Here is an 11,124-nt window from a genome sequence, read left to right on the forward strand (position 1 = left end):
TCACCTCCATACATTTTTTTACTCACAGCAGTAATAGCCTTAATTGTTTTTATATGTCCTCTATGAAACAAGTTTTTGAAGATCTCGAACCAAACCTGTTTGGGATACATTCCTAAAAAATCCCGAAGGCTTGATTTTTATCAAACGATGATTTTACCTGACAAACTGACAGCCAGAAAGTCTTATTCGGCTCAGTGGTCAGATTAAACTAACCTTCATGATTAATGAGACCTTCACTGAGAATGGTGATGGTTTCTGCCAGTAAAATGGCAGACCTACAGAAGGTGGACATGCTCTCAAGTTTTGAGAGGAATTCATATATTTCATGAGCATTGCTTTTGTTATACGATACCATTCTAGAGCTTGGAGCCCTGAGAGATTTAAACCTTTTGTACTGAACATCCTTCCTTCAGGGATCTATATATCTTACAAAGTACATTATTGCTTCAAAGTCAATATCCTTAATTTTTCCACCATCTGGAATATCAACAACTTTAGTTCTTTAAATTAAATTCTAAATCACTCTTTCTAAAATAATAAATCCTCACGACAGCTTATGACTAACAAATACTAATTCAGTTACTGGAATACTAGTTTCATTATAACATACATCTTACTGTATACTTATGCTATTAATTCTTAAAATAAATAGTAATTTAAAACAAAGAATCCATTACCTTGTAATCACAGAAATATCTAGGCCAAAGTCCAATAATTTGTGTCACATAGTAATTTTATCGTTTCTTCCAAGGGTAATTAGAATGACAGGGTAAAAACTGCTGTTTTAATCAATATCAAAACATAATCTCTTAAACATTCTTCTTCAATGGTATAACTATTATAGAATTTTTTGCCGTTTTATCCTTAAACCATCGACCTAATTTGTGTTCCTGACCAATTCCAGCAATTAAATGACTACCATTCGAAGTAAAAGCCAAATCATTAACAACTCCAGCGATAGGAATATTGAAAAGGGATTGCAATTTACGCTGGCCCCTGTCAACAGTTATTTTCCAGAGTCGTATGTAGCCGTCCATGGAACCTGAAATATTTTTAACCCCATCATTACAAATTCATATCCTTCTATGCATCCTTAAAAGTATATTTCAGAAGTCACTATTTTCCTTATTAACAATATTTTTCATCATCAATCTTAAGCCTAGGAAACCAGCCTTAAGACTAAACTTAGCCTAATGAGTATTTCAATGATGAGTGGTGCTTCAAGGCTATAAAACAGACAGATTTCAAAGATGGACATAATTTGGCTATGTGAAAAGGAGGGCAGGGGATCAGTCAGTGATCATAAACAGCTGACAACCAGTAGGGAAATCCAAAAAAAGTTTGGAAAAATTGTATTACCTGTAAATACAATCTGTAATTTTAGGCTCCAGTTGTATGATATATCTGTCAATAGTCATACAGATTTTTACAGTATCCAATGATTTGTTTAGGAACAGGATACTTATATTGGAGAATAATTGAAGAATTCATTTGTCCTTAGAAAAAAATAACATTTGACAAGAATATGATGTTCACATTTCCTTCTAAGATGGTGAAATCATAAAGGGATTTTGACGAAGGAAAAATCTATTTCTGGGGAGAGACCTGTGACGCCCGGCGAAAAAGTCCTTCTTTGTACTTTTTCTGATATAAATCTTCCAAATATACCAGAGAAAATTAAAAGCATGGAATGCAGAGGTTACAACCCTCGCGCGAGCACCTTGTTGGTGTCGTATATCTAAAAAGGGCGTTTGTAAAACACTATTCACAGGCTGTCTTCCATTTAGATAATCCCTTCATCAAAGGGGAGGGCCGTGACAGGCCCTAGAGAATAGTTGGGTTACCCTACCGACACCTACCACTCGCGCTCACCAGGTCATCCTTCTGCAAGAACATATGGCTTGGCAAGGAAAAGGGTGGGTCCGTACAAAAATAATCGGGAAGGGTTTCGCCGGGCGTCACAGGTCTCTCCCCAGAAATAGATTTTTCCTTCGTCAAAATCCCTTTTCTGGGTCGACCTGTGACGGCCAGCGAAAAAGTACCAGAGAATGCCTTCCAAGCCCAATAAATTAATAACATAATGAGGAGAATACAATCACCATGTACGACAATACTATGATATAATAAAGTAATCGTCCAATTACCAACCAGCCAAATGACATAGGGAACGTAAGGTTAAATAATAATGACGACAAGGAACCAACTGAGTGTCGAATCGCAAAAGGCATCAAACCTTACATGTCTAAGTATATCTAAACATTAAAGGAACGGTAACTACAATAACAGTTAAACCATAGGAATTAAACATGGCAAATATCATAGGGCTAACGAACTACCAAGGAGAGCGGCGACGTGGTGTGAGTGGTGGGTAGGAGGGAGAAGAGAAGAGATGGAAGAAAGGAAGAAGAGGAGATTAATGGGGAGAGATAAGGCTCCCCTCTGCCATCGTCGGGTATTTAAGGGCCTGTAAGATCTTTAGATATTGGCGTTTGACAACCATAGGGGATTTCCAACCCGTATATTTTTTAAAATCATCAAAGTCCCTGTTCTGGAAGTCATTGTTGGAGGCATCTACTGTCCGTATATCATGAGCCTGGGGAAATGATTCCGGATTAGTATGTTTAATGAAGTAGAGGATTTGTTGCCTGATACCGTGAATGGAAATAGTACCTCCTTGTTCCCTGATAACCAAGGGGCCAGACGAGCGGGTGGCAGTTCTAGCTAAAAAGGGGCTTGAGAGTGTGACTGTACACGGAGAAAAATCCTGGGGATGAAGAATAATCTTCCGAAAGGAGCACCTATTTGCGGATCCTCATTTTTTAGCTAGGGAAGCTTTGTCTGGAAAAGGAGTACTTCGGCTGAAGGGAGGAAATCTATGTTTTCCGGGTTTCGTGAGAGCTGCTAGTTCTGATGTTCCATCACCTGAGGCCATAGCCGTTAGAAATAAAGTCTTCCTAAGAAGAGTGATATAAGAGCAGGATTCATTGTCCGTGTCCATCGCAAGTTTGAGAACACCGTTCAAAGACCAAGAGTCCTTTTGTGGCCGAACCGAAGGTCGAAGCCTAGCACATGTTTTTGGGGTTGATGAGAAATAGGAATCAGCTAGGTTAATGTTGAACCCAACAAGGTAGATCTTCTTCAAAGCTGACTTGATGGTGGTTAAAGTGCTAACTGTTAGGCCTTTGTCAAATAGGAACCTCAAGAAAGAGATGGCTAAATGCGGGGACATACGAGTATGGTCTGCACTCTTAGGGGACCTACTAGTTGTTAACGGCCGAATCATATTGGCGAATTGTCGAGTCCCTTTTTGTCCCATTCGATGAAGAGATCGTTTCCGGTTCAATGTTCGCATCTCTACGAGCTGCCAACTTCCTGTAGTCCACAAAGTTAGAGTTTTGGCTATCCTTGAGTAATCTGACACAGTGAGTTTGGATACTCGGGTCAGTTTGAGGAACGGGATCCGGATGGGACTGAGTTTCAACTCGAGGAGGAGAGGAAACCAACTGTTCTTGGCCAGTGAGGTGGTACTAAAGCCACTGCGCCCCGGAAGGAGCGTAGTTTGTGTAAAAGTTTTTTGAAGATTCCCTGGGGGAGATAGGGAAATCTTCTTCTAATGGTTCCAATCCCGGGGTAATGCGTCCATGGCATAAGCCCGAGGGTCCAGGGTTGGGGTCACATAACAAGGAAGTTAGTGATTCATCTGAGTTGCGAATAGATCTACCTGGAGGCCTGGAACGAGCCTGAGTATCCACCGGAATGAAATTATGTCTAGAGACCATTCTGACTCCAGTGGATCCGTCCTGGATAGTGAGTCCGCTCTCACATTCTGGCCTCCCGCTAGGTGAGGTGCTGACAGGAACCAGTTCTCTTCTGTTGCCCAGGCGAAGATAGTGACCAGGATCTGATTCAGGTTGGGTGACTTGGATCCTCCCCTGTTGACGTAGTGTACTGCGTCTGTGCTGTCTGACACTACTCTGATGTGGGTCGACCTCGGAGGAGAGTCTCTCTTCAGGGTCAAGAACACTGCCATGGCTTTGAGAACAATGATATGGGACTGTTTCATGGAGAGTGACCAAGAACCTGAAACATCTGATGTTCGGAGTAATCCCCCCCATCCACTTAGAGACGCGGCTGTATGGAATGTCACTTGTGGAGGTGGGAATTGTAGAGGAACCGATTTGGAGAGGTCCTTCGGTTCGAACCATGGGCGTAGTCTCATTTTCAAGACAGAGGGGATCTTCGAGACCATGTCTCTTATAGGTACTGTAGCTCTCTTTCTCCAAACTCGATTGATGTCTTTGAGTTTGGCTTTTATTAGATCTGTTACTGAAGTGAATTGGAAAAGTCCAAGGATACTTTCTAAGGCTCTTCGGACACCTGTTTGTGTTTGAGAAAATTTTTTGATCTTGGAAACTATTCCTCTTTCCTTTTGGAAGGGAGAGACAACGTGTGCTTCGAAAGGTCCCACTGAATGGCTAACCATTCTAAGCGGACTGATGGTTGCAGGCGAGATTTTTTGGAGATTGACCCGAAATCACAGGTTGTCGAGAAATTGAAATAATTCCTTCGTAGCTCTGTTGCCTTCTATGACCGGCCGGGCCCAAATGAGCCAACCGGCCAGATAAGCAATGATCTGTATCTCTTGGTTCCTGAGTTGTTCTAACACTCTCTCTCCCAGTTTCGTGAATATCCTGGGATCAATGTTGAGGCCAAAGGGCATGTCTTGAACACAAAGGCTTTCCTGCTTAGGCGGAAACCCAGATAAGAAGAGAAGTTTCGAGCTAAAGGCGCAAGATAATAGTCGTCGGTAAGATCGACAGAGGTGGTGACGGTCCTACGGGGAAGTAAGGTCCGTACCTGAGAGATAGTCAACATCCGGAACTTGTCGCAGAGAATGTAAGAGTTTAGCTTGACAAGTCCAGGTCCACTCTCAATGCCGCCAAGCCTTTCTTCGGAATTGTGAACAGGTGGCTTTGGAACTTCAGTGATCGATCCCGTTTGATTGCTTCTTCTTGAGTAACCCTGTGGTGTACTCTTCCAGGATGGGAGTGGATTTCTGGGAGAAGGTCACTGGTGGAGGAGGAGGACCTTGTGGCCATTTTCACCTCAAACCTTTAGAGATTATGCTATGAGCCCACAGACCGAAGGTCCAATGGTCTCAAAAGTGGTAAAGTCTACCCCCTACCGGGACCACCGCGTTGTGAGGGGGTGAATCTAGGTACTTTCCTTCTCCGAGCCCCCTTTTTTCTAGGTCCGTCTCGATGGCGAGACTGTCTTCTACTCCTGTAGCTTCCTCTCTGGTGTCCACGAGAGGAGCCTGAGGGTTCGGATCTAGGGCTGTATGCAGGTAAAACATCCCAACGGGGTTGGGCTGTGTACCTGGTGAATCAGTGAGGTAGACCACCTGATGAGGGGGATTTGGATGCATAGACGTCGAATCAGAGGGAGGCTGTGATGACGAGTGGGTAACCGACTATCGATTCCTGTCTGATAGAGGCCTCAGACAGAACGTATTTCCCACAACTAACCCGATCAGACCATCAAACGTGTAGGTCGAATTGGAAGGGCAGATCTTAGAATTATCGTACCCCCCAGACTGACAACATCCTGGTCCAGACAGATCGGGCCTGCCCTTTAGGAAATAATACTGTTACCTTCGGTACCTTGTTTAACCTAACCAAGGCAATCTCTTTCAATCGAACGAATCCATTGAACGGGAATTCTAGTACCTGGGAGTAAATTCTAGGTCCCCCAGAGGGAGGACGTCTATGCCATCCAGATTTATGGTACCATCTATATATGGAACATGTAAGGCAAATCTCTATGCGTTGTTTTTATCGAAGGAGGTTACTTCGATATGCCTGGGGCTGTAGGGGGAAACTTCTGAGTTCCTGAACGGATCCGACTCACTACCATACTTTTGAACTCCGTCATAGCCCCTTGGATTTCCCTAGAATGTGTTGCTTTTAGCAGTCACGGTTTATGCAGGGTAACATGAACATCAGGATCCAATAAGGGTCCTAGGTCGGTGACGTAGGTAATTGCAAAGCTGAAGGCTCAAAATTCATCCCCACCTACCTGCCCGTCCATGGGGTCGTCGTCCAACCTTAGAGAGGACACTCTGAGGAGATAGGGACCTCTAGATGGAGCATTTCTTCCCAACCTTGATAACCAAGGGCGGAGAGCCTCTCTTGCAGGCCAGAGAGATTCATCATCATCCTGACGGGAACCATGTAGGCGAACCTTCTGTAAAAGAAAGGGGACATAAGTCTAGATGTTCCTTGAACTTTGGTTAGTGATCCTATTCACAGGCTGGGATCAGCTGTATAACTCATAAAAATCAATTTTAAAGAAAAATCATTTAATGTACTATCTTTTGGGGTATAGTTCGACACTTGTATTCATGAAATGTGACACTGTTGGCGCATCCGCCACAGGTTGGCCACCCCTGACTCAGACGTTCAGAACCGGGTCTAACATTATTTACTGGCTATTAGTATTCTATTGATTCATCTGTTCACTGACCAGAGTTTCAAGGAACAGTAGATAGCCTCTCATGGCATGGTTAGTCTCGACCCGGCCCTTCATTAGAAGGGGCCAACGTTTGGTTCCCAGTACTGAGTGGAAACTTATTTCTATTTGAACACTATGTTGTATGGATATTTATTCATATTTAGGCATAGTTAGAATTGAATATGCATAAATATAGGCATAATCAATTTATTTCTATTTGAACACGATGTTGTATGAATATTTATTCATATTTAGGTATAGTTAGAATTGAATATGCACAAATATAGGCACAATCAATTTATTTCTATTTGAACACTATGTTGTATGGATATTTATTCATATTTAGGCATAGTTAGAATTGAAAATGCATAAATATAGGCATAATCAATTTATTTCTATTTGAACACGATGTTGTATGGATATTTATCCATATTTATACATAGTTAGAATTAAATATATGCATAAATATAGGCATAGTTATGTTCATATATTTTTATTTGGACTTTCAAGAATAACTAATGAATATTACCAACGCAAATTCAAAGTGTCATTAAAGTAAGTACAGTTGACTTTGTATTCATGTTAAATCCTTTCCTTTACAGCAAAAACAAGAGATTGGCCACCCGTGGTCTGAGTGATCTCTGTCTGTACCGGAGTTCCGGTAACAATCCCCGGTACAAAGGTCCGTCATAGTGACAACGTGAACACCAGAGGAAAACTAATATTAACCTCAATGCTGATCGCCTGTACGATATCCGGTTAAGCCGGAGATTCGATGAAAAGGATCGTAATAACGATATTGTGATTATTTATGAAAAAGGGGTTCATACCCTGATTCTGATCGTCTGATTGATCTCTATTTGTAACGGAGAACTAGTGACAAAGGTCCGTCATCGTGAAAACGTGATCCTCAGCGGTACGATAACATTCTCTAATACTGAATGTTTGTGTTATCTCCAGTGAAGCCGGAGATTCGATGAAAAAGGGACCGTAATAATGAAACTGTGAAGTCTTCATCGGTATCACATTGTTAACTCCGGTTCTGGCCGTCTGCTTGATCTCTGTTTGTACCGGAGATCCGGTAGCAAAGGCCCGTCACCGTGATATCGTGACCGTTCCCGGTACGATAACATTAACCTCAATGAATGATTGTGTTATCTCCCGTGAAGCCGGCCGTAACGGTGTAATTATGATCAAACATGACAAAGGTTCGTGTGTAAAAGGCTTCAGCCGGAGTCCGAGTGCCGGATTTCACCGTTGCACTCCAAAAATCTGCTCCTGAACGTTAACTAGTTCTCACCCAATGAGTATCCATATAGCGGAGCATAACTCAAGGCGGAGCTAAGGGTGTCGGTATAAAACGACCCCAATTAATGACTCATACACTAACGTACCTATTAATAGTGTTAGCTATATTAACAGTAACCACATCAATAAAAACGTTTATAATATTAAACGTACTATCATCAACTCTGATACTAAGAGGAGGCCTGAATAACTCGTGATCGTATAAAAACGGAGAACGGGAAATTCACCTCTCTTACTCGAGCTAACAAAGAAAACGAGAGAAGGGATAACTCATATCTGTAGAACAGGGAACGAGCAGTCTCTGTTTTCGCTCTCAAGGTTACATAATAAAAAAACTAACATCACACAATAAAACAAGAACATTAATAAAATTGATTGCTTTTCTTAGTAATAACCAAGAACGAAGAATAACGACAACGTAACAAATAAACATGGATATAGTCTAAATCGAAGCCTCTGAGGCGAGTACAAACTAACAGACTAAATCGCTAAACTTTAATTCGCTATTCTTTAAATCGCTATTCTTCGTAGGTCCAAATTGGACTTGCAAGCAAATAAATACCATAGTAAAAATTAATGATAACACTAAAAGGCCATAAAACATAAGTGATATAACCTAGATGACAGAGTACCAGATGGGCAAAATTAACTAGAATATTTACCGAAGCGAACATAACACAAAATGGCTGCCGATACCTCGGCCGGACAATCGCTTCCAAAACTAAAAACCACCATATTGGAAACAGAACAAATGCCCGGTACTGTCAAAAGCTGCCAAAACAAACTATGGTACTTAACATTGGTAAGGGTGAAGTATCAACGTCAGTCATGTTGAATTAACGACAATCACCTCGAAAAACACTGGGCAAAACACTTATCAACTTAGCGGGCAAGTCCAAAACAGAAGGATGACCTGGTGAGCGCGAGTGGTAGGTGTCGGTAGGGTAACCCAACTGTATTCTCTAGGGCCTGTCACGGCCCTCCCCTTTGATGAAGGGATTATCTAAATGGAAGACAGCCTGTGAATAGTGTTTTACAAACGCCCTTTTTAGATATACGACACCAACAAGGTGCTCGCGCGAGGGTTGTAACCTCTGCATTCCATGCTTTTAATTTTCTCTGGTATATTTGGAAGATTTATATCAGAAAAAGTACAAAGAAGGACTTTTTCGCCGGCCGTCACAGGTCGACCCAGAAATAACTATATAATTAATCATCTCAAGACTTACCAAAGTCCATTGCTGTTCCTCCTCCAGAGGGAAGAGTTTCTTAAAGAAATTTTGAGGTCTTCCTACCAGGTACAATACTCCCACTATCCCTACCACTACCTTGCCCACATATGGGTCTACCACCTTCAGATGGTGGAAATCTGGCTAAAATTTACTTTCTATTAGCTTTAGCTGGTTATTCTTCTCCATGAAAAATCAGATACCTACACTAAAACTACATCCTTCTACTAAAAGTAGAGGGAGATGGAAGGCTAATGACTTTGGTAAGTATTGAAATACTTAAGTCAATTCCAAATTTATTTCATCAACGAATATTACCAAAGCTTACTGCTGTCACACAGTTATCAGGAATGTAGGATAATGGTAAAAAAGAAAATCTCATCCAACTATGATTCTCTTCATACCAATTTCCATCACTACATGAAAAATTTGGAATAATTTGTATTTTTCCTAATAATAAAAACCTGGAACAAGCCCTTAAAGCTTTTACAATGGGTAACTATCCTTTTCTAGTTACCAGGGGTAGACCAACCAACCCGCTCACACCAGCACAAATATACAAGTCACTTTGCCATTGCGGCAAGACTTCCTGGGGGAAGATGATGGCAGGACCAATATGTGTAAAGAGCTTCAGGTTTGTATAGTTAGGAAAAATACAAATTATTCCAAATTTGTCATTTGTTCTGGCACTATCTACAAACCTTACGCTCTTTATGTAGGAGACTCGCTCCATGATGGGTGGAAGTCCTTAAACTAACTGGCTGGGAGTGACACTTTGTGTTGGGCATGAACTGTTTAGAGAGCACCTTGACACCTCGTGATCTTTATAGGATGATGGCTTGTGCAATCTATGCCAAGTGTAGAATTTAGCAACGTGACTTGACCAGGTAAGCGTAATTTTGCAGCTAAGCTCCTCACTTAACCTAAACATTACCCAATTCCACATCACTTGGAGTACGGGGACATAACAAATAAATAAACATATATCAGGCGACACAAAGGGCATAGTACCCAACTACAGTTGGGTACAGGCGCAATAGTAGGTGGCCAGTCACTCACACATTCATCCTAGACTTACTCGAGGGTAACATCTGCCCTCAACCAACTGGTACTAGTTCTACAAGGGAGCCGAGGTGTTAATGACCACGTTATGTGCAGCCACCACAGGACGTAAGGTAAATGTATTTAGGTTCCTGAAGGTTTTGGGTCTTGCAGGTAGTGGGTGGTGAATGTTGTTTGCCCTTTTCACACGCCAGTTAGTAAAACCTGCCAGGGATGTTCCGACACCCCTAAGTCATGAACATGGGGATGACAAATGGGAGGGGAAAAGCCTGGTAGTATGGCTCTCTTTATTACCAGTCTGATCCAAGAAGAGTTCTTTGTGATCTTCCTCTTGGTTCTCCGCATACTCACAAAGTCTGCTAATCTGAGGGTGGGCTCTGAAGTTTTTTTTTCAAGTATTTCCTCAGTGCCCTCACAGGGCAGAGTAACAATTGGTCTGGGTCATCCATTACAGAACGGAGACTCTCAATTTAAAAGGGCCCAAATTCAAGATACGCTATCGCCGAATTTTGAGTCTTAACTAGAAACTCAGGGACGAAACTGAGTGTCCCTTGCCCCTATCTTCATGAATGGGCGATGTCATAGGACAAACCACGTTGCTCGCTGACTCTCTTAGCAGAGGCCAGAGCTAGGAGAAAGATCAACTTAAGGGTCAAGTCACAGTCTGATGCTTGGCAGAGTATGGTGCTCCTTTCAGTGAGTGTAGTACTTTCAATACATTCCAAGGAGGTACTCTGACTACTGACTGAGGGCACGTGTGTTCAAAATTCCGTATGAGGAGAGGGAATTCTCTCAGGTGTTAACTCTGTTGTTCAAAGACGAGGCTTACGGTCAAGCGATAGCCTTTCACCGTCAAAACCCAGCACAAACTTTTCCCACCTGAGGTATACCGAAAACTCCGCTATCATTGGAATAGTGGCAATGAGAGGATGGACCACTTTGACTGACATACTAAGGCAGACTCACGGAGGCATCCTACCATTCTCTTTGCAACTGGTTTCGATAAGTCTTT

The 11,124-nt window shown here is 42.1% G+C and overlaps 1 protein-coding gene across 1 annotated transcript in view; it reads right to left on the bottom strand.

Moving 5' to 3' along the window:
* Positions 1-769: 769 nt before the first annotated feature.
* LOC137632457 (U3 small nucleolar RNA-interacting protein 2-like) overlaps positions 770-11,124 on the bottom strand; it is a 71,232-nt gene continuing 60,877 nt past the window's right edge. Inside the window, exon 8 of the mRNA XM_068364389.1 lies at positions 770-1,042. Within this exon, the coding sequence (XP_068220490.1) occupies positions 810-1,042 (233 nt within the window). The 3' untranslated portion in view covers positions 770-809. The remainder of the gene's footprint in view (positions 1,043-11,124) is intronic.

This window comes from Palaemon carinicauda, chromosome 41 (assembly GCF_036898095.1).
Source record: "Palaemon carinicauda isolate YSFRI2023 chromosome 41, ASM3689809v2, whole genome shotgun sequence".
In the NCBI taxonomy this organism is placed as follows: domain Eukaryota; kingdom Metazoa; phylum Arthropoda; class Malacostraca; order Decapoda; family Palaemonidae; genus Palaemon; species Palaemon carinicauda.